Source organism: Plasmodium coatneyi, chromosome 4 (assembly GCF_001680005.1).
Source record: "Plasmodium coatneyi strain Hackeri chromosome 4, complete sequence".
Taxonomy (NCBI): Eukaryota; Apicomplexa; class Aconoidasida; order Haemosporida; family Plasmodiidae; genus Plasmodium; species Plasmodium coatneyi.
The window spans coordinates 1,697,453-1,720,359 of record NC_033559.1 but is presented as its reverse complement, the minus strand read 5'-3'; the positions used below and the strand labels follow the sequence as shown (position 1 = coordinate 1,720,359).

Sequence of the window (22,907 nt, the reverse complement as noted above, 5' to 3'; positions counted from 1 at the left end):
CGCTAATAAATTAGTTCCTCCCCAGGAGGGAATACCTTTTTAGAAGCTGGGCAGCTTAATCGCTGCCATGCCGAACAGTCTTATGAGGTCTCCCCCTTGTAGAGCTCGAGGAAGCGCTGGATGCTCTCCTTGATTTGGTCCTCCACCTCGGACAAATCGCAGTTGCCCTGAATTTTCTTCAGCACATCTGCGTAGTTATTGTCCAGGTATTCAAAATACCTCTTCTCGAAGTCCTGCACTTTATCAATGGTAAGGCTAGCGAGGTAATCCTTCGTAGCCGCATAGATGAGGCAAATCTGGTAACTGATGCTGACGGGGGAGTACTGTTTCTGCTTTAGTATTTCCGTTAATATTTTTCCCTTCTCGATGAGCTTCTTCGTGGATGCATCTAAGTCTGAGCCGAACTGAGAAAAGGCAACGATCTCACGGAATTGGGCCAACTCCAACTTCATAGAGGAAGCCAGTTTTTTCATGCACTTGTACTGAGCACTACTTCCTATTCGAGACACACTCAGTCCAACATTAATGGCAGGAATAATTCCCTTGTAAAATAATTCGCTTTCTAGAAATATCTGTCCATCCGTGATGGAAATCACGTTGGTTGGAATGTAGGCAGACACATCGTTGTTTAGCGTCTCTATGATTGGGAGAGCAGTGAGACTTCCCCCTTTCAGCTTGTCGTTCAGTTTAGATGATCTCTCCAGGAGCTTCGAGTGGATGTAAAAGATATCCCCTGGATAGGCTTCTCTCCCTGGGGGTCTCCTCAGAAGCAGGGACAACTGTCTATAAGCAACTGCCTGCTTACTCAAATCGTCGAAAATAATTAACGCATGCTTTCCATTGTCTCGAAAATATTCTGCCATAGCACAACCTGTGTAGGGAGCCAAAAACTGCAACGGAGATGCATCCGATGCACTCGAATTTACAATAATGGTATATTTCAACGCATCGTACTTTTTCAGAAGATTTACCAACTTTGCAATGTTGCTCTTTTTCTGTCCAATGGCAACATAAACACAGTAGACCTTTTCACTGTCTGGCACCTGTTCGTTAATATTCTTCTGGTGAATTATCGTGTCTACTGCTATGGCTGTCTTTCCTGTTTGTCTGTCTCCTATAATTAACTCTCTCTGTCCTCTACCGATGGGGACTAAACTGTCTATGCACTTAATTCCCGTTATAATGGACTCGTTTACACTCTTACGTGCAATAATCCCTGGTGCCTTTATTTCAATCTTCCTTTTTTCATTCGTTTGGATGGGCTTCCCTCCGTCAATCTCCTTTCCCAACCCGTCCACCACTCGACCTAACAACTCAGGACCAACACTCACGTCGATAATTCTGTTAGTTCGTTTTATTATATCACCTTCCTTTATGTTTCTGTCGTTTCCAAAAATAACCACTCCAACGTTATCGTATTCCAGGTTCGTTGCCATTCCGTAGGTGATGCTTGAAGCACCTCCCCCTGTAGACGCATCACTATTGTGGATTTCAAGCAACTCAGACGACTTCACATTATTCAACCCGAAGGCTCTGCATATACCATCCCCCACACTTAACACGTATCCCACTTCATTTGCGGACGTCTTAAAATCGAAGTTTTCAAATTTCTTCTCCAATATTTTGGAAATTTCCACTGGGCTTATTTTTGTCGAGTATGGCAATACTGTGACGCTGCTCCAGTTCACCCTCCTCCTTAGCTGCTGCCCTAGCAGGCGCATCTTACTTGCTCTCTGCATGGTGTGTAAAGCGGTCTGCACAGCGATGCTTATATATGCGTTGGATCAACCCACCGCTTCTCTGCTATACCACTTATGACGTTGCTATGACTGATGGAGCTCCCTTTCGCATACCCGCCCGGTGTGCATACAACGGGGTGTCCTTCTCACGGATCTCACGCGAAGCTTCCTCGGCTGATTCGCGACTAAAGGGGGAAAAAAAAAAATAATAAAATAAACCAACTGTGATATGTTTGATCAGGTAATTTCAGGCCAGCCTACCCACCTGGCATGCCACGTCACGCGCTTTCTCCCCACATACACGTACACCTTAGGCGGTTTTCCCCACCCAAAAAAATGGCCAACTAAACACACTTACCCTACGGGGTACGTAAGGAATACTCATGCAACTCCAACCCAACTACGCTAAAAGAGATTACCTTCACGGTGTAACAACGTAGCTAAACGGGGGACGTGACCACAGGTGGGGGGAGGAGCGTTTCTCTTCCGTTTCGCCTCACCCTGCGAGAGTTAGCTATTGTTCGTTGCTTTTTTTTAACGGGTTGCTGAGGAGTACTGTTTCATTTTAACTACTTCCTCTTTGCTGCTTCCCTTTTTTTTCGTTTTTCCCATTTTTTTTTTTTTTTTTTCTCTGGAGCGAACCTGAAGTAAAAAAAAAAAAAGGATAACCTTCTCCCAACATGCCAATTTAACTCCCGCTGAACGACCTTAGCTGCATCACCACAAGGAGTTCAAACGATACACGAAATTTCGCCCAGCAGGTGGGGGGCACAATAAAATACACGTGATCATTTTTGTATGCACGCGGGAGTATTCTAAAGCTCTTCCAGTCAATCAACGCTACACTCCCGCTGCTCCTGCTAGTGCTTTTTTTTTTTTTTTTTTTTGCCGTAGTGCACACATTCGGCTTCTACATGGTGAGGGTATGCATATATTTTTCCCTTCCTCTTTTTTATTTTTTTTTTTGTGGTTTTTCTCCCCATGTGGGGATACAAATAAACATGCCAATCGTGGAAACCACCGAAGGAACGCTAAATTATATTCGCATTTTTTTTCTCCCCATTGATGTCACTGCAAGGTTGGATGAACGGGTATGTTCGTATCCCCTATGTTGGAATATCGCTCCCCTGGTCAGCTGTGTACTCCTACCTGTGCACCAGTTGGAGGAAAATTCACCAAACATTCCTTCATACGGTTTTCTGCTCCCCCTCTGCAACAATTTTTGGAGCCACAATGCTGGGAGGTACTTCCCATGAAAAGGGAGCAGTTCCTCTCACCCCCGCACTATGTACGTACACACGTTAAGGTGCATGGTGACCCGTTTGATAGTCACAGCTAGCTAATACACACGATAAAGGTTCGCTCGTCCAAAGAGGGTACACCTTTTCTTAACATTTTCCATTCGGGAAGATGGCTAGAGGTAGTTCAGCATGGAAGCGCTTCAAGTGGGACGTTTTAAAAAAGCGCCCCGTCCGGTGGATCGTCTTGCTTCGCACCCATCATTTTGTTAGTATCATCCGGGTCGGAATAATCGAAAAAAAAAAAAAAAAAAAAAAAAAATGGAACATTCAAGGTAGTGAAAAATAACATCATTCGAGTGCATTGCACCGCTTCTCCTACACAAATAACATCGCCTATATAAATCGCTTCGTATAATCAGACGCCCCGTTGAATACGCCCCATGAGGCGCGCAATGTTCCTGCTGAAGCTGCTGCTTCTGGCAGCCATAGCCACCCAGGAGGGTCTTCTATCGTGGCAACTGATGACGAGCAAAATGCTAGTATTCCTGTTAGATGCTGGGCTGCTCTCCATCTTCCTCTACCTACAAGTCAGATCCGCCAACAACACACACATGTATATGATTTACGTCTACAGTGTTGTGGCTAAAATGACGGTAATATATTACGTCTCACTTCCAAGGGCCCTCATTAGCCACCATGGGGAGGTAGATCAAGGAGGGCCATCCCCACGATCAGCCCTGCCGTCTACCCTTTCGTCAGCCCTGTCGTCTACCCTGTTGTCCGCCCTACCGTTACCCATACAACTGGACACCTACGCAGAGAGCATCCACGTCATCAGCTCTACCATCCTCCTCTCCATACTCGTCTACATTCTGTTCTTTTTCGTCACCGACTTTGATCTGCTCAAAGTTCGCTTCATCAATCTGGAGATTTTTTTTTGTCTCCTCATAATAACCCACGTGTCTATTGACTTTATAGACATAGCTGATTTTTTCTATTGTGCTCATTTGCATTTTTTCCTTTACCACTTCCGTGTGGTAGAGGAGTTATCTCTTTTTACTAACCCTGACTTGTTTGTCCGTGCGTCCATCAATCGGAACAGTCTTATCCAATTTTATTCCTTCTGCCTGCATGTTTACCAAGGCGTCTTCATCCTTTTTGGTGTGCTGCTCTGCGTGAATATTGCCATACATGCGTACTCACTGCCAAGCTTTTCCTACGAGAGTAATAAAAGGTGGAAGCTGTCTGCTAAAGGGGGTGGACATGTACCAAACCACCCCTCTAGTGGACCACATTTGCTGCACAGCTACACCCATGATGCGACGCTGCGAAGGTGGAGCAGCAATCGGAAGGTTCACAACGGGGGAGGAGGGAAAGACAATTATGCGAACCATCTTCATGGGACTGTTTTCAAAAAGAGTACCTCTTTAGACGGACCTCCCCAATTGGAAGGGAAGCATTCCATTAGTAGGGCGTTAACGGGGGGAACTCCTCCGTTTTCCCTTCCTTCCCCCAGTTTGGCGTCCACTGAGTCCTTCCTCCCCAGGTCGAAGGTCGGGGGGGACGCCATGTCCTGCCTCAAGTACATCAGCATATACAGCTTCTTCTTCACCGACGTTTCTCTCTTCACGGCGCGTCTGTTTCTTTACCTGGTCTTCTCGGCCACCGCGTGTAAGTTACATCACCAACGAACGGACGTGCGTGGTTGCACCCCTTTGAACACGTCCCAACGAAATTGCTGCAACACCCCGTTGATCGTCTTCCTAACCCTTTCGTAGGTTCCCCTCTCTTCATCATTAAGAACCTCTGCTTTGCCATCATCCACGGGTCGCGCATCTACCGAAAGTCCAAATTTTACAACCGCCGCAGGGGGGGGAAGAATCGCAGGGAAAGGTCATCCCACGGGGGGAGCCACACCAACCAGGGGGACATCTCCACCAAAGAGTGTGAAGTGAACCATTCAGAGGAACGCCCGAATCAGTGGACGCACAACCCATCGGCCAGCCTGCAGTTCAAGGAAAGCCACGTGAACACATACCTCCTAAGCAGGAGCTACATGTCTATCGACACAATAAACATAAACGTTTTTAAAAACGCTAACTACAACCGCATTGACACACTACGTTACGATAAAATTAGACCAAAATTCTATTTTTACTATTTAAAGTACAACGGGGTGAAGTTCAGAAGGTACATGTCCTGTTATGTGGACCAAATAGAGAAGAACTCCATGGGCTACTCCCTCATCTTCCTCTTCTTCTTCCTACTCATAGCAACAAAAATTGGTATCCTCGTCGTCACCTACACAATGGACTTCGACCAGGACCTGAACCACCATTTGTATGAATTGACTTACCTATGGAATATCGACGCGATCAAGTCCTGCTGGATTCTCAGAATAAATTCCTTCATCATTTTTGCGTATTCATTTTTCTCCCTCCTTTTATACGTATTTACCTGTTCCCTGTTCGATGGGATTTTCATGTCCCTGATGTATTTCTTTAATCTGTTGTCTTTCTTTTTCGTCCTCCTCATCATGTCCAAATATAACCCCTCCTACGACATGCTGGACTACTTTAATAAGAACAAGAACACGCTGGTGGTTCTCATCCTGTTTGGCTACCTGGTAGGCGGTAATTGATTATGTGTGCAACATTAAATGAGGAAAATTGGTGAAAACACCTCCTCAGAAAAGATCACACACCGTTATTACACCACACCGTTGTTACTACACCTTAGGCGTACCTCTTCCTGGCCGACACCTACATGTTCATCTACATGCTGCTCGGGCGCAAGTACATCACCTACCGAAGACGAGTAAAAACGCGCCCGCCAAACGAAGCGACCAAAACCGCAGGACACACCACCCAAACGGACGAAGAAGTCCTAACACCCATCTCAGTGGTCTCCTCTTTTATCCTCAAACTGAGTAAACACATGAAGGGACCCATTATGCTTAACAGAATTATCATCGGCAAAAATTTAATAAAAAATACACGAGTGGATAATTTTTTATTTTTTTGTCACCTAAAGGAAATTGCCATTAAGTTGGTTCTTTACTTTTTTTCGTGCTTTCTTGCACTCAGGGAGGACGCAATAAATATTTCCTTCCTTATGTTTATTTTTTTTGTGAATGTTCTTTTGTCTGTTTTGTATTTAATTCTTTCCAAGGTGGACCGGGACGTGGCTATGGACAGCATCTTCACGCAGGCGCTGTTTTTGGACCTCAGCAGGGCCTCCAGTACGGCGTCAACAAATGGAGTGCAAAGCAGCAAAGCAGCAAAGCGACTGCAGCGTTTCATACCGCTGTTTACGTCACTACGTTGCCATTCGTGCATCACGCCTGTCCTTGCAAATCCCCCCTTTCCAAAATTTCCCCTCAGGAAACGAACGACAGGATAAAGGGGCCGCCATATCCAAAAGTCAGAAAGAAAAAGACGCCATCCACGAGGCGACAGTACACCCCAGCGTGTACGAAAAATATTCCTACGATTATACAGTCCTGTTTGAGAACTGTCTTAACTACTTTTGATTCGCCTCCTAGAGAGGGTACCCCCGTGGGTAAACATATGCACGTTCATATAACCATGTTAATATCCATATTATTGTGTGCATGTGGATACGCTGCTGACGTGGTCATTTCTTCTGCGTGTTTGCCACGACTAATACTGAACACGCCTTCAAAAAGGGCTAAGCTGATAAGCTGCATATAACTTCTACCCTGTACGCATGTCAATTGGGTCCTACCCCCTCTAGACACATCGCCAGATCTGTTCACTCATTTATGTCAATGTCCTGGAAATTCCCAAAAATGTCCTTAAATTTAATCCCAATGGGAGAGTTAATTATTTCGATTTCCTTCTCCTTGATTAGCAGCTTCTGTCGTTTTATTTCTTCCTCCAGCTCCATGATCCTCTTTGTGTCGATATAAGTTGGTAGCGGGTCCTCCTCCCCGGTGTAGTCCAACTGGATGTCACTTCTTCTGTGTCCACTGTCAGTTGGTTTGTCTACGTCCACCTCCGGTGTACCCTTTTCAAAAAGCGAATTCGGAAATATGTAACTCTCTAGGATGTTATCTCTCGGTTTGCTTTGCCCTTCTTCCTGTTCATTGTTGCTCCAATCGACTTCTCTCTTCTCCCCCTCATGATCAGGTTTCTTTATTTCTTGCATGTGCCTCGTGAGAAGGTCATCGAACTGGTCGGAAGTTTCCCTCCCATAGTGGGCTGTCTCACCCGGTTTTTCGTCCTCCTTTTGGCTAGCACTTTGCCCCTCCTTTTTCTTCTTCACCCCATTTTCTTCTCCCTTTTCCGGTGATGAGCCATCTTCCATCTGGGTTGTTCCCCCTTCCTCACACGTCACTGCGTCGGCGGGGGCAGCTGCCTCAACTGGGTCACTCCCATCCATCGCTTCCTCCGCACCGATCACATCTTTGGCAGCATCCCCATTGGAGGTATCCCCATCCGTGGTAACATTACTGGCCGTGTCCTCCGTTGTCGTGTCATCACCGCTAGCGGAGGGCCCTCCCCCCCTATAGCGATGACCAAACAAAAGACGCTTATTCTTACAGTACCACTTATAAATGGTCTTCAAATATTTTAGCCGATAGGACGAAATGGTGCAAATGTGAATGTCGCTCATCTGATCCCCGAGCATTTTGTAAAAACATAATTTTCGCCAAACGGCATTTTTACTCTTCTTGTTCATGTCGTCAGATCGGTACAAATTTAGAATGTCCTCCGATGAGGGACAATTCTTTTTTAAGTCGTTTTTTATTTCCATATAAATTTCCTGCACTTCTATATAGAGCGATTTAATATTATTTTTCATTTCATCTGTTAAGTCTTCCTTACTTAGGAGTTCTTTCAATTCGTCCATCATAATTTGTTGGTGGCTATCGATTGCTTCTGTGCTGAAGAGTCTTTCCACGTTGCTTTCTTTTTTCCTTTTGTCTTCATTATTTGTGGGTTCTTCCGTGTGGGACTCACTTAAAAGGTCCTGCTTCTTTACATCCTCATCAGGAAAAGCGCTCCCTATTTTTCTCCCGCTATAATTAAGGATGAGCTGACTGGGATTCTCGTTCACTAGGATGTCCTTCAAGCTTCGTCTGACTTGGATTGGTTTTATTTTTTGCCTCTCCTTTTTAGGTAGGGTGCTTTGTTGGCTAGGGTTAGGCTTGCCGCTCTCCCCGGCTGCTTTCCCCTGCTCGGGTTTATTCATACTGTCTGGCAGATATTGAGAAGGCTCTGGTGGGCTGATCCTCACCTGCCGGTTGAAGCGGAGGCTTCCTTTTCCCCTTCTACCTCCTACGAAGTGAACATACCATTACGTGCACGCGGGGAACTACGTTCGTATGTGCACGTAGGAACATTTTCATGCACCTACGGGGTGGCCCCATAACAAATGTCCTGTAGGAGCATCCACGTAGATTCCTCCTTCTGTCCATATTCCATTTTTACTTTCTTCTTTTAATCTCCAAATCGGGATCCTCTATTTTTTGTCATGGTGTTTTTTCCATGTCTGCACATTTTTTTCGCTTTTTTTTTTTTTTTTTTTTTTTTTTTTTTTTTTTGCCCAAGGGGGGATTAGCAAAATTCATGCGTGATTTGTGCACGAGTGAACATTTCCCTTCCGGAAAAGCAGAAACGGATGAATCACTGAGGAGAGCCACACAAATGTTGTCCTTATGGGTAGACACACATGTTGACCTTTACGTATGCATGCCACACACACATAGTGATATGTGCATGGCGAGTGGGTGAAAATTTCCCCCTTCCGTTATATCCTGGGCGAAGATATTTCCATGGGGGGTCTTCCTACATTTCCACCTTTTCCTATGCCCCTTCTTGCTTTCCACCACCCCACCACCAGATGGGAAGCCATTAAGGTAAACACAGTGCTGATCTGAGATCGGCATGTCGCGTATGGACGGTGATAAGTCCTTTTTTTTTTTCTCGTTTCCTGTTCGCTGCAAAGCGCGGCACAATCCCATTTAACGCAATTACAACACTCATCTGGATGATACCCCTCAATTTTTTTTCCAAAATAATCACATAGGTGTATCCAATGAGCATACGCAAAGTGCACATTTCTTTTTACGCATGCACACTGGCGTAGCTATGACCACTCGGGCCTACCCACAAGGTGTATCATTTCGTTTCGTTCCTTCCCACAGCGGGCGCGCTTTGCCGCTCCGCCGATCTTCCGATCTGCCGTTCTGCCATTCTGCCATTCTGCCATTCTGAACGTTCATATTTTTTTTTTTTTTTTTTTTTTTTTACAAGGAACATTTTTAGCTAGCTACAGATTTGTTGCAAAACAGTTGGTTGTTCTTAAAGATATTAGGGGGGATATATTCAGACTTACCTGCAAAATTGTCTGTTCATGTGTTCCATTTCTTGTTTGATCACCATAGTGGTTGCCGCGCAGAGTTGGACGGCATCCTTTGTGCTTACCTCGTGTGTACCTTGTGTGTAACTTGTATATACTATACCTTGTGTATACCTTGTGTGTGATTTTTTTTTTGTGCCCCACTTTTTGGTCATTTTTACCTTGCCGGTCAGAATTTTTTTCGCTACATGGTAGCTTCGTAACTTGGCATTTGGTAACTTTGTCCCTTCGTAACGTCTTCACCGCTCCCCCCAAAATGATCACCAAAATCCTGAACGGGTGGCGTATCTCCTTCTTCTTCAACCTGATGACCTTCATCGTGCAGCAGCTGGGGCTGTACTACATCCTCTTCGAGTATAACAAGTTCATCCTCCTGCTCGGCACCTTCGACATATACATTTTCATCCACTTCTGCTTCAACAACTCCCAATCCTTTGCGGCTGTGAAGGGAGGCAACTGCTGGATCCTCTACGTCTACTCCATCTCCTTCAAAGTCATTTTTATGTACTTTTTCGCCTTCAACGAAAATGCCTATTCGGAAGAAACAAACACAGATTATTATAACAAGTGCGTCATCTTTGCTCTCCTCAGTTTGAGCACGCTCATATACACGGCTCTGTCTGTGAAGTCCTACAAGCAACTCTACCCAGATGAAATGACCATAACGAATGAACATATTTTCCACAACAATTTAATCCTCCACGTTGTTATAGACCTCTTTGACATTTTCGAGTTGCTCTTCACTCTGGTCAAGCTTTCGTACATTGTTAAAAACACCAATTTTTGGATTAAAATAATTGGAGGGGTCTTAATTTCGTTCTCCCTCTACTTGAATGCCTATTCCTTTCCGATTATTTCCCTCGTGACAGAAAAAAGCAGAAAAAATTTAGACCTCGGGGATATTTACTTTTGCAAAAAGCATGCTGCTGTGGTTGGGATCATTCTGGTAGACATTCCTTTTATGATTTTACGCTTTTACTTCCTCGCCTCCTACGTTTCGAATGTGCATTTCCAACCCCTTTTAATTAAGAACGTGTGCTTCATCCCGATCAAGTGCCTTACTATAAAGCACTGCAATTTGATTTTCGAGAGGCTACGTCGAAATATAGACCACACGGATAGTGGCGGTCGAGTGGGACATACAGTGGCAATCACCAAACATACGAACAGTAATAACAACACCAGCAAGTCGGACGATGGCACTCTCATTCCGTATGGTTCCCCTGGTGGGAATAAGCCTAACTTGTTGAATCGCCCCTCGGGGGGGGTTCTGAAGAAAAGATCCATTGTTTCGTTGAGCACCGTGGGGTGCAACAACTCCTTGGATATCAGATCAGTGCAGTCGATCAGGAACGAGGTGGACACATTGGCGGGGCAGATTCACCCTTCGAGGAATAAGAAAGTCACTACCGTTGCTGATGCCAAGCAGGACGGTGAACAGATCAGCGGGAGTGGCCATGCTTCAATCTACCCAAACCTGTGTGAATATTTTGAGCACCTGGTGGAAAATCAAGTGGCCACTTTCCGCAAATTAAACGTGAGGAAGAACAAAATCGGGAAGAAGTTTACCATGAACAAACTAATGTATACGAATGTATCGAACAATGAAAGGTACCACTGCTACTTGGACGACAGTCTCAAGGTCTCCTACCTGAACCAGATTCGTCTGATCATCCCTTATATAACGTACTGCCTGGGAAAAATAGCAACATCAATAGTAATATACTTCTTCTACACAAAGATAGATATCCACGGGTTGAAAATAATTCTTACACAGTCAGACATGTATTACAAACTGTTCGAACATAATCACATCATGTTTATTGTATCCTTTTTAATAATCCTTGGCAACTCAGTCATATCATTCTTGTGTTCTGTGTTTCTATCGAGCATACTGGAGGTCCTATTTTTTACCCTTTTCATATTCGTAAAATGCACCTCTGACTTTCTCTTCCTCCTCCTGCTCGTCTATAACAACATTTTTGAAATTTTCCTTAGGAACCTGAACAAATCAGAGAAGTACGCTCCTTACTTTTATCTCCTCTTTGCAGTGATTCCCTCCTTCAAGATCATTAGGAATATATACGTCTTTTTGTGTTCCTTGTCTGGGCGTCAATTCATCGGCTACATCATTCGCCCGTTCATGAACGAGACCAGCAAGAGTAAGCTGCCCCCTTTTTTGAGCATAAACGGTGGTGCCGCAGCGATCACCGGGGTGGGAGCAGAAGTAATGAGCGGATTGAATAATAGTTTGCTTACAGAAGTAACTGACGGAGTGGGATCTTCTCCCCCTAGTCGGGCTCTCCAAAGAGACGAACTGAACCTGTTCAATAGTGAAGATTCTAGCAACAGGAATAATTTCAAAGGAGACTACAAGGGATTCATATCGATTGCGTCTCTTCTAATCTACATAAACACAAAACACATGCACGGACTATCCTCCCTGTCGACGCTAATGATAGGAAATAACTTCATTAAGAATCTCAGGCTCAACTACAATTTAAAGAACAACCATCTGCTCCTCATCGTTTTAACTCTTCTGACCCGCTTCCTTTTGCTCCTCTTCATCTGCATGCACCACAGAGCGAAAATTTGGACAGATGAGTGTATCCGTATGTTTTACTGTGGAGTCGCTTTTATATTTATGCTGGATTTACTTTTTAAAATTTGCTACCTTATCGTTTCTCACAATATTAGGGTTTGCGCTGCGTATAATTTGCACCTCAAATCCATGTATGAAGACGTCTACTACAGCGCCAAGGCGAAAAGCGACGTGCAGAAGAACCACCTCAGGGACCTCCACAGCAAGTACCAGATGAACCACTTCTACGTCCGCACCGTGCCGCTCTTTTCGGAGCTCTTCTAGGTGCCAACTATTAACAGGGTAGCACGCGCCCAACCAAACCGGAACAACTATTCTCCTTACTGGCACACTTTTTTTTTCTGTATCACAACTGAACCCTTGCACATCGTATCACCACCTCAACCATTTGGAATTTTTAAAAAGACGTTTTTAAAATGGCAAGCAGTTGGTAGAAACGTGGGCCAGGTGAAACAACCTGATCCAGTCGCCCCAATCAAACTAGCTGGCTAACCAGATCACGCTGCTTCACCGCGCAAACAAAGGGCAAACGGCGGCTGTCCTGCACACGGGCAGCGGCAGCTCATCAATTCAAATGGACATAATTTAAAAAAAAAAATAAATCAAAAAAGTGTGAAAAAAAAGTCAAAAAAGTGTGAAAAATAAGTGAAAAAGGAGTGAAAAAAAAAAAAGAACGACTTCTACGCACACTTTGCAATGTCGAGACCAGAGGGGTTGCTATCCTCCCGCCCCCGTTACACCATCTGGCGAATGAGCTCCACCTTTTCGGCGACTTCCTTCCTGAGAGCTTCGTACCGCTCATCGGAGAAGTGCCCCTCACCTATGTCTTCAACGGTCGGTTCGGCCTCCTCAGTCTGTGCGACCCCCTCAATCTGTGCGGCCTCCTCAATCTGTGCGGCTTCACCATCCGGTGGGGACCCCCCGTCCGGATCTTCCGCAGTTGAAGCGTTCGGATCCCCAAACAAATTCCATGTAGAGATGGCGAGATTTATTTTGTTGAAGGCGTCATTTATGAGCAGGGGGTCTTCCTTGACTTTTAGCTTGTCTACAATTTCGTCCAGCTTCACGTTTATGTCTTTCAGGAATACGTAGCAGCTTTGTTCGTTTGTTGGGATCACACTGAGGGACGCCTTCTGTGCGTCTGCACCGGGGAGTTCGTCTCCTTCCTCGGTCTCTTCTCTTGTGTCGTCATTGTTGCGATGATTTCCATCGTCCACATCATTTCCATCTTCCAAACCAGTTTTTCCTTTTCCTTTTTTCCTCCTGGTTGAGCTTTTGTTTTTCTTGTCAGAAGTCTTCTTTCTCTCCTCCGTCTCCTCGTTATTGTTACTTCCTTCTATGATGGGGTTTCCCTCGTCGCTATTCTGCTCCGTTTCAGGATGCCCCTTTCTGGAGGTGCCTTTCTTATGCTTCTTCTTTTTTTTCTTTCCAGCCACTGGCGAAGATTCTTCCTCCGGTGCGGCGGATTCACTGTCGTTCCCAAGGAAGGGCAAAATCGTAAGCAGGGAAGATTCGTCCATGGGGGAAGCACTCACAGGGATGACACTCGAGGGGGAGGTACCCGGGCTCTCTTTAAGTCTCTCCTCTTTCAGTTTCTCCTCCTTCAGTCTCTCTTCCTTCAGTTTCTCTTCCTTCAGTCTCTCTTCCTTCAGTTTCTCTTCCTTCAGTCTCTCCTCTTTCAGTCTCTCTTCCTTCAGCCTTTCCTCTTTCAGTTTCTCATTTTCCGCCACCAAATGGGCAACCTCCTTGTCTGCCTCCGCTTTTCCGTCAACCAGGTCTCGGTTCTTCTGAGCCAATTCGGCCAACTCTCGCCTCGACTCCAGCAGCTCCTTTTCCAGTTGGCAGATCTTCGTTTCGCTTCCCCGCAGGTTTTGCTCGAGCTGCGTAATGGAGGCAAGGTGGATATCCTTAGCAGTATTAGCAGGATTGGCGACACTGCCCATGTTGGAGACCTCCGACGTGATGACACTGGCAGTGGTGCTGGTCCGCCTGGCCTCCCGTGCTTCCTTCAGTTTCTGTTCACACTCGTTCACCAAGGTTTCCATTTCTTTATTTTGATTTTGTAGCTTCTGGTCGTACTGTTGAATGGCGAACCGGAATTCTTCATCCTTCTCCTTCAGCAGGGAGGTGCATTCATCAATTTTACTCTGTAGACTTTTTTCCTTTTCCATTTTTAGCAGTTCTGCTTTTCGGCTCTGTTCGCAAACATCCTTCATTTGGTCGATTTTCTTCTTCGTTTCTTCCTTCATTTGGATTACCACTTGTTTGTGTCTCTCTGTCATGGATTCTACGTCTCTCTGGCATCGTTCTTTCTCCGCTTGCATTTCTTTCTCCTTCTGGATTACCATCTCTTTTATTTGTTTCTGATGGGTTTCCCTCTCTGTCTGCATTAGTGTCTCATACTGGAGCTTCATGTTTTTTTTTTCCTGTTCAAAGCGCTGTTTTAGTGTCTCTTCATTATGGTTGTATTCGTCAATTATTTTGCGTTCACTAGTTTGTTGCATCTTACGAAGCGTCTTTATTTCTTCATCTTGTTGGTTTATCTTCTTCTGGCATTCATCCACTTGGTTGAGCAGACTATCGTTTTGTTTTTTCCTCTCCTCATTGTTTCCCATTTCTTCCTTTAGTTTTTTCTGAGACTGTTGCAGCTCATTGTTCAGTTGTTGCAGCTCATTGTTCAGTTGTTGCAGTTCATGGTTCAGTTGTTGCACCTTTGCTCGATACGTTTCCTTTTCTGTTGTCAGTTCTTCCACTTGGTTTTTCAGCACTTTCAATTCGTGTTGTATGTTGGACTGGTCGTCCTCCTTTTCTCGTCTTAGAAGTTCAACCCGTTGGTCTGTCCTCTGGAGGCATTTTTCCTTCTCCTCCAAGTCGTTCTGTAGACTTACAATTATTTTTTTTTTTTCCTTCTTCAATTTGTCCAGATCTCTGTAGGCCATTTTGCATCTCAGCTCTGAGTTTATCAGTTCCTTCTTTAGCTTATTAATCACTTCATTCATTTTTACCTTTTCTCCCTTTATTTGTTTCAGCTGGACGAGGTTGCTTCTTATTTCCCTACTCCTTTCGATGAGTTTCTCTTTGTTCACTTTTCCTTCCTTTAGCAGATCGCTCTCTACATTGCTCAGCACGTTAATTTTTTCCTCATTCCTTGCTAGCAAAAAATTTTTTTTTTTTATTTCTTCATTCAGGGTGTCCTTCTCATGTTGGTGCAGTTTAATGGCTTCTTCCAGTTTGTGCAAACATTCATCATTTGTACGAATTGTCTTTTCCTTCTCTTTTAATTGTTCTTGTAGTTCCTTCTGCTTCCCTTGCAGCTCTTCTACATATTCATCCTTTCGACGCAGTTCCTCTTTGTAAGTTTCATTGCACTTGCTATGGTGTTTCAAAACTTTGCTGAGTCTTATACTGGTGCTTTTTATTTTTTCTCTCATTTTTCCCATTCTGCTGTGAAGTGTATACACCTTCATTTTCATTTTTTCGTTTTTTTTCATAGACATTTTTAATTTTTCGGTTATCTCTCCATTTTTCGACTTAAGGATGTGCATATGCTCTGTTACCTTTTGCTTCTCCCTTTCCACCATTTTCATATTCCTACTGACTGTGTTGACTTGGCCTACACACCTTTGCAACTCCACGTGGATTCCATCCAGGTTAATAATCAGTTCTTTATTCCTCTGCTTTATGTGCTTAATTTTATTGCTACTCATTTCGTTTACTCGTTCCAAGTTGGACTTATTCTCCTGTATATACCTCCTTAACTGATTTATTTGAAAGAGCAATTTGTTCTCTCTCCTTTTTAGTCTTCTAATCCGCATCAGGTTGTATTCATTTCTGTGTTTGTACTTGTGGGTTATCTTACTTTCCTCGTGTAGTGTCTGTCTTAACTGCATAATCGTCCTCTCGTCTTTCCCCTTCGCGGTTGTAACTTCTTCCTCATTTCGTTGCTGCATCATTTGCAACTCTTCCATTTGCTGCTTGACTTCCTCGTAGCTTTTCCGCTTCTTTTCCAGTTCCTTCTTCACGGCGTCCGCCTCGGCTCGCGCGTTTGCCAGTTGGTCTCTTTGGCCCTGCGGGGGGAGAACATTAGGCAAAACGTGGTTAAAATGGTGCACTTAAAATGATGCTGTTAAAATGATACCATTAAAAAGACGCAATTGCGAAGGCACGATGGTGATGACGCCGGTGGACTCACCTCGAATTGCTGCTTAACCCCAACCAAGGCACGGACCGACGCACAAATGGCATCCAGTTGCAGCTCCGTGTGGGCAAAGGTCGTGTCTCCGTGCAGGGGGGGACCCTCTGCGTCATCCACCGTTACCCCCAATGTGTAGCCTAACGATTCGTTCATTGTATCTTCCAACGTGTTGATCATCGCACCGCCATACTTTCCCCCAAGGGCTAACCCCCCCTTGCTGCTTTCCCGCAGAAACGCAACAACACTCATTATCTTCCTCGAACAGTTGTAGAAGGAGCGCTCCCTATTCCTGCAATCGGTTAAGCACGCCTGCACACGTTGCAGTCTTATCTTCAACTCATTATTGGCTTGCCCTAATATGACCTTCTCCTCCTGCAGGAGTTTGTTCCTCTCCTCCACTTGACCGTTTGCACTTCGATACTTTTGCAGTTGCACTCTAAGCTCATCCACTTCGTCCAAATATTTTTCTCCCTCCTTTTTTACTCTCTCCAGGTTCGCTTCGTAGTTTCTTATCTTTTTGTATAAATTTTCATTCCTTTCAATTTCCTCGTTTAACTTGTCCTTATAGCTCTTCAGCTCCAACTCAGATTTGATCTTCTCGACTTCACTCACCTGTGCACACCTTTCATGTTTTACTAGCATTTGCTTTAATTCCTCCACTTTTTTTTTTTCTTCCTTTAGGGCCTCCTCATTTGGGGGGTCTCCTCTCGGGCCTTCCTTTTCTGCGGGTGTCTGTAAAAGTGGGGTGGTTAACATTGAAGGGTGTCACGGTCCGATTTGATACGTGGACTGTGCACAATCCAGCTACGCAGGAACGCATCACGTCACCATGTCACCATGTCACCATGTCACCACGTCATCACGTCACACCCTTACTTGACCCGCCGAAGGTCCCTGGTTGCCTCCCCCAGGGAGGAACTGCAACTCGATCTCCCTCATCCTATTTTGTACGCTCCTTTCCAGTTGGTCCTTCTTGGCATAGAGGCTGTTTAACTTCATGTGTATGCTTCGGACCTTCAGAGACAGACACCAGTTTAGGTTCTTCTGCTTCAGCAGTTCCCTCCTCAGCTGCGCGCACTGCAAGAGGATGGATACAGGAAGAATAAAATTGAGTCATCGTGAAATGGAGCACACAGGAGGAAGGTGCATCGGATCGGAGAGTATGATGCAAATGAGAGGAAGCTAAGCTAATTAGATCCTTTTTTTTTTTTTTTTTTTATGCCTACTGTTCTGTCATTGTAGGCACTGCTGGTCCGCTCCGTGATTCCGAGATGGATAGGAAAGTCCTAAAGAAGGAGGAGGTGCATGTAGAAGTAGCTTCTTGTTAGGTTCACCAGGAGGGTCATCCTTCGATGATTTTCCAGAAGGAATTTTCTAATATTTCCCTACCGCATTGTTGCGCTCTGCGTATAAGTCCAACTTGGCCAGGGATTCCTTTAGAGTCTCCAGATCAGACAGGGAGTTTCCATCCTTCAGTAAGTTGCCTAAACTTCCCTTTAGATTTTCAATGTGGTCTAAAAAAAAAAAAAAAGAAAGGGAGAGTTGGGGAGATCATAGATTATATGACGAGACATAGTGGGGAGGAATAGATGCGTCTCCCCAAGGAAAATTTCGCCCTGCCTTTTGCACAGAAAAAGCTGCTAATCCGGTATCCATATGACCAACCGACGAACGAATGAATGGCTGTTCTTACATTTGTTGGTGGGTGGGTCCTTCTTCCTGCCTTGGTAACTCTGTAAAATTGGGGGGGAACTTTTTTCTCTCTTTATGTGATCTCTAAAATGGGTGCTACGTCGATGTTACGTCGATGCTAAGTTGATCCTACGCTGTTTCTACGTCACCGCTTAAAGGGTGATCACTCCGCCGCTGTAATTACCAAGCAGGGGTCCCTCCCATCTCCGGATGGTTCGTCCATTTTGGAGGAACTATCATACGCACGGGGGCATCACATATAGGGGGCAAACACACACGCACATATGTGTGCATTAATGTGTGGATCCGCTCACAAACGTCTGAAGTATCCCCCTGTCAGGTACACTTGTGAGCAAAAAGGTAGTGGGGCATACACAGGTAGGTTTACATGTGTTTTTTTTTTTTTTTTTTTTTTTTTGCGGCACCTTATGCATGTCCCCTCTTTCCAAGGTGCCCTCTGCCACCCGATATAAGGCTGCTTCCATTTTAGGGATCATATAATCTCTACAGGGAAGTCCCTCTGATGGTGTAGCACCCAGTGATGTTATTAAAAATGTGATTGGAACACATGGCAATGTAGATAAGTACACATGTGTGCCTCTGCAGCACGGGCAGTTGCGATTTGTAGAAAAGGCTTTTTCGGGAAATTTCTGCTTCGCATTTGGATTACCCCGTCGTTTCTCACTTGATGATTTTTTTTTTTTTCTATACGTTTAATTTTACCCATGTGTTTTTTTTTTTTTTTTTTTTTTTTTTTTTTTGTTCTATCACCTTTTGCACTTTCATTTTAAGATTTGTTCTAGTAACACTTTTTGACCCCCCCTACAATGCCCACTCGGCTCCGCAAGTTCCTCCACCTCATTCGTTAATTCACCTTCTTTTTTTATTTTTTCACGTGCGCCTCGCATTTCGAATATTTTGCACATCCCACGCATCCTTTTATATATATATATATTTTTTTTTTACGTCACGTGGGTACAACTCTAAAGGGTTACTTCCACTTTTACAGAAAAAAAATAAAAAAAAAAAATTCACCATCAATGGAAGTGTAACCTGCAGCGCCGACATTCTCGCAGAGAGACCCATACGTGTGAACTTAGGCGTACGCGTTAATGGGTGTATATACGGGGTAGGTACCCCCCTACGTAGTTTCCCCCGATTAAGCGCCAAGAGGGAAGAACAAAAATAAACGAAACGACTACCCACACGATGTATTAACCAGCGCAATGAAACCATTTTGGTTACCTTCAAATTGCGCTGCAGCTGTAAAGCAAGTTTGGCAAAATCAAATGGGAATGATAAAACGGCGGTGTCCATTAAAGGAAGAGGAGAAAGTTAGGTTTGTGCTCAAACGCGCAATGGGACGGTGGCGCCCGGGAAGCACCTACATCTGTACGTAACACGCGGACGTGTGTGACTACCCAGTATCACCCCCCATGTCTTGCATCCTATGGAGGAGCAATCAAAAAGGAAAACACGAAAAAGTAAATAGAAAAAAAGGCAGAAAAATTGCAAACAAATAGCTGAAAAAGAAAAAAATTCATAACACAAACAAAAGAGGGGGGGCAAATTAGGAAAAAAAAAAAATGAAATCAGCACAGAGTTTGTCCCATCAAAGAGAGGGCCAGGGGGAGGGGAAAAGTTCACCCTAGGTAGTCCCATGAAAGGACAAATGCGAAAGAGACACGGGGCAAACCCATACGAAGAACCCCTTATTAACACAATTACGAAAAAAAAAAAAAAAAAAAATCGGTAAAGCGGTAAAAAAAAAAAGAGGGAAAGCACGGGGTCACATTGAATATGCTTCCTCGCTACACCCTCCCGATCAGCCCTCAGAATGTGAGGGGAGAATCCTGATGCAGGCTGCCGGAGCGATTGAGGTAGCCCTGCCGGGGCGCACCGCTTCCAAAGTTGGCGCCCGTAAGGGGAGAAGTCTCATCATACGCTGAGTCTATAAAGGAACCATTTGGATTGTTCCCACTTTTCATATTACTGCTGTTTCCGCTATTGCCATAAGTTGTTCCACGAGTAGACACTTCTGCACTTCCCATTCTGTTCTCTGCATCTATATTAAACTCGCTCAAGAAAATATGATTTTCTGTAGGTGCGTAGCGGTTCTTCCTGTTGACACGGATTCCTCCACCGTCCGTCACAAAATCCACTTCGTCTCCATCTTCATAACTAACAATGGCCTCTTTGTTGGAATACAATAAAATTAACGCAATCTGCAACAGACTTAAGATAAAGCCACATAAGTTTGGTACAATGACAAAGCCGTCCTTGATGGTGAACCCGTAAGTCACCCACAGGAATGAACACACCAAACTTCCTGTGGCTATTTCCAACGGGATCAGAGAAGAGTTCTTCTTTTTAATGACTATCTGTACGTAAGACAAAGGAGCACCAAAGTTCACTATGCTCGATATAAACGCCATGAATCCGACAAACAATTCGTACTGCTCATAAGTCAAAAGGTATAGAAAGGCGTAAAGCAAAAAGCATATGAACCCACAAATCTTGTAATAGGAAAATAATTTCTGCTTCAGCCACATGTTCTTGCAATACTTATGATACATGAGAGAGTAAAATGATCCCAATACAAGCCCTATTAAGTTGGGACAAATAATGGCCGAATTATTCAACAGCATCCCATATACCAACCAGAGGAACGATGAGAACAACAACACCACGTAGGGTAACCCATCTACCTCCCCCGTCGTTTTTTTCCTTATCATTTTAAAAATGGACGGAAATAATACTAACTGCATAAAAAGGGATGACGCGATGGAGAGTATTTTCAGAAAATTCATGTCTGCATTTTTTTCTTCCTCATTTTGTTTCTTCAGTTCTTCGTACAGCTCCTCGTTGGTGCTTTTGCTTGGGGCCTCTTCCTTCGGCGGATCGTTCGGCAGATCGTTCCGCACACCGTTCTGCACACCGTTTGGCACGTCTTTTGGCACATCGTTTGATACGTTTTTTGACACATCGTTTGGCACACCACTGCTGCTTCCGCTGCGGAGTCCTCCAGCCTTTTCCGTTCCGCCGTCCTTTCCTTTAGCGTTTCCCTCGTTTGGCGGCTCCTCCTTGGGGGTTATTTCCTTAACCACGGAATGTTCCTCCTCGCTTGCGCTCTTCGCACTGTTCACACTATTCGAATTGTTCGCATTGTTCACACTATTCGAATTGTTCGTATTGTTCGCATTGTTAGTACTATCCTTGTTGGTTGCGCTATCCTTGCTATCCTTGTTCTCCTGCTGCTTCTCCTTGCTCTGCAAAAAGGTCGTCTGCGTCTGTGCTTCACCTGCGCCACTGGTCGCTGAGATGACTGTGCCCCCCTTCACGGCTTGCTCCTTGGATGCGCCGCCCTTTAAATTTACACTGGCTTCTTGGCCTTTATCTTTGCCTTCGCCCCCCGGGGGGGTGGGTGCGTTCACCGGATTGGCCGCTTTGTCCGTCTTATCCTCTTTGCTTGCCTTCTCCTCGTTGGGGGGGGTGGCCCCGCTGGGTACTCCTCTTATAGCCACCTCATCACACTTCACTCCATCATAATAACAAAAAAAAAGCACAAAGGCTACAAAAAGTGCGAGCCTTTTCGAAATACCCATTTCATTTTTTTTTTTTTACGTTAACTACTTGGAACCGCGCTTGGCCGCGGAAAATTCTTGAACTTGAACATGCAGCGGTGGGGGGAAGGTAACGGAAAGTCTGGAAAGCCGTTCGGTTCGTAATTCTTTGCGCCTCGGCAGGCTGGAAAAATTGGAGACTGCAACTGGGGCAACTTGACAACTTGGTCACTCTGCAACTTTGCAACTTTGCAACTTGGTAACTGGGGACAGCCGCAAACCACGCAAACAACGCGAACGACGCGAAAACGTGCTTGACCAGTTGGGCATATCCAAAATTGACACGCCCCCTTTCTCACAAAGGCTTAAAAAAAAAAAAAAAAGTACACGTTTTAAGATGGCATGAATTTATAAAAAACGTGGCAATTTTTTTTTTTTTTTTTTTTTCTTTTTTCCTTTTTTTTTCTGCTTGGAAGAATACAAAAAAGGTGAATTAATCTCGCTGAGAAAGGGAAGCGTGAGGAGGCCTCACCAGTTGGAAGTGTTTTCCCCTTCAGGGTCGGTAAAATCTGAGTAATAAGTAAGATGGATCCATTTGCCCGGCCAGAGGTGGGGGATGGCCTTACACGCAAACATGTACATATATATATATACGTAATATATACAATATATGCACTCATTTGTACGTATAATTTTCACCCCTGGACTGCGATCCCGCCGGGGGAAACAATCACGCAACAATTTGAATGGGCTATAAGCACTAATGGGGGCATGGATGAAGAAACACTTGGCCGGAAAAAATTAAAAAGAAACTCTGCCTCTCAAGTTTGTCACTTGCGTCGTGCAATTGTCAATTTTGTTGTGGAAAAGTTGCGCTTTCTCTGTAAATTTTTTTTTTTTTTTTTTTTGCCCTTTTTACCGTTCCTTGCCTGTGATTATTATACCCCCTTTTTTTTTTTTTTTTTTACTTCAGCCTTCCCGAGGAGGGGGGAGCAGAAAAAAAACGAGCAACGCTGAGAAGGAAGAAAATGAGCCCTGTTTTTTTTTTTTTTTTTTTTTTTTTTCCAATAGTGAATGTTCCCTTCCCCAAGAAAGTGCTATATACATACATGTGTAAACGTACATGTACATATAGGAAACTATTTTTTCGTTTATCCCTTTTATGGTGGATAATTGCGTAGGGGCAAAAACAGTATGTCGTCCGTGAGCCCTCCAGGTAGGTCAAATATGGCAAGCAAATTTTTTTTTCCCCCTCGCGCTGTGGGCCATTCCTAATTCACCTGCGCGTCAAGTTGATCTTATGTGTCCCCTTCTCGCAATGAAAAAAAAAAAAAAAAAAAGGAAAAAGTCACACAATGGAAGTGGGCACACACATATGTATATATTTATATACATACCAACTGTGTAAGCGCAACGTGTGTAATGCACAACGCCTATACAGGTGTGTGTTAACTCTTTTGGAGAACACCTGACGCGGCGTAACCCACA

General features: G+C 44.5%; 6 protein-coding genes across 6 annotated transcripts; 2 read left to right on the top strand and 4 right to left on the bottom strand.

Annotated features, from left to right (window-relative positions):
* Positions 1 to 80: 80 nt before the first annotated feature.
* PCOAH_00009570 (ATP synthase subunit alpha) lies at positions 81 to 1,739 on the bottom strand (the record flags this gene model as incomplete). Its single annotated transcript, XM_020057766.1, has 1 exon — positions 81 to 1,739. One exon carries the CDS (start codon positions 1,737 to 1,739, stop codon positions 81 to 83), a length of 1,659 nt encoding a protein of 552 aa, XP_019913158.1.
* Positions 1,740 to 3,432: 1,693 nt separating this feature from the next.
* PCOAH_00009560 (Uncharacterized protein) lies at positions 3,433 to 6,512 on the top strand (the record flags this gene model as incomplete). Its single annotated transcript, XM_020057765.1, has 4 exons — positions 3,433 to 4,651; positions 4,759 to 5,606; positions 5,720 to 6,275; positions 6,364 to 6,512. 4 exons carry the CDS (start codon positions 3,433 to 3,435, stop codon positions 6,510 to 6,512), a joined length of 2,772 nt encoding a protein of 923 aa, XP_019913064.1.
* Positions 6,513 to 6,754: 242 nt separating this feature from the next.
* Positions 6,755 to 8,197, bottom strand: PCOAH_00009550 (Uncharacterized protein; the record flags this gene model as incomplete). Its single annotated transcript, XM_020057764.1, has 1 exon — positions 6,755 to 8,197. One exon carries the CDS (start codon positions 8,195 to 8,197, stop codon positions 6,755 to 6,757), a length of 1,443 nt encoding a protein of 480 aa, XP_019913003.1.
* A 1,426-nt stretch (positions 8,198 to 9,623) lies between these two features.
* PCOAH_00009540 (Uncharacterized protein) lies at positions 9,624 to 12,233 on the top strand (the record flags this gene model as incomplete). Its single annotated transcript, XM_020057763.1, has 1 exon — positions 9,624 to 12,233. One exon carries the CDS (start codon positions 9,624 to 9,626, stop codon positions 12,231 to 12,233), a length of 2,610 nt encoding a protein of 869 aa, XP_019913253.1.
* A 470-nt stretch (positions 12,234 to 12,703) lies between these two features.
* PCOAH_00009530 (Uncharacterized protein) lies at positions 12,704 to 18,079 on the bottom strand (the record flags this gene model as incomplete). The annotated part of the gene is made up of 7 exons (XM_020057762.1): positions 12,704 to 16,036; positions 16,162 to 16,896; positions 17,041 to 17,241; positions 17,391 to 17,450; positions 17,554 to 17,678; positions 17,858 to 17,897; positions 18,041 to 18,079. The coding sequence occupies 7 exons, from the start codon at positions 18,077 to 18,079 to the stop codon at positions 12,704 to 12,706; spliced, it is 4,533 nt and encodes a 1,510-aa protein (XP_019913194.1).
* Positions 18,080 to 19,688: 1,609 nt separating this feature from the next.
* PCOAH_00009520 (Uncharacterized protein) lies at positions 19,689 to 21,461 on the bottom strand (the record flags this gene model as incomplete). The annotated part of the gene is made up of 1 exon (XM_020057761.1): positions 19,689 to 21,461. The coding sequence occupies one exon, from the start codon at positions 21,459 to 21,461 to the stop codon at positions 19,689 to 19,691; it is 1,773 nt and encodes a 590-aa protein (XP_019913099.1).
* Between the last annotated feature and the right edge of the window lie 1,446 nt (positions 21,462 to 22,907).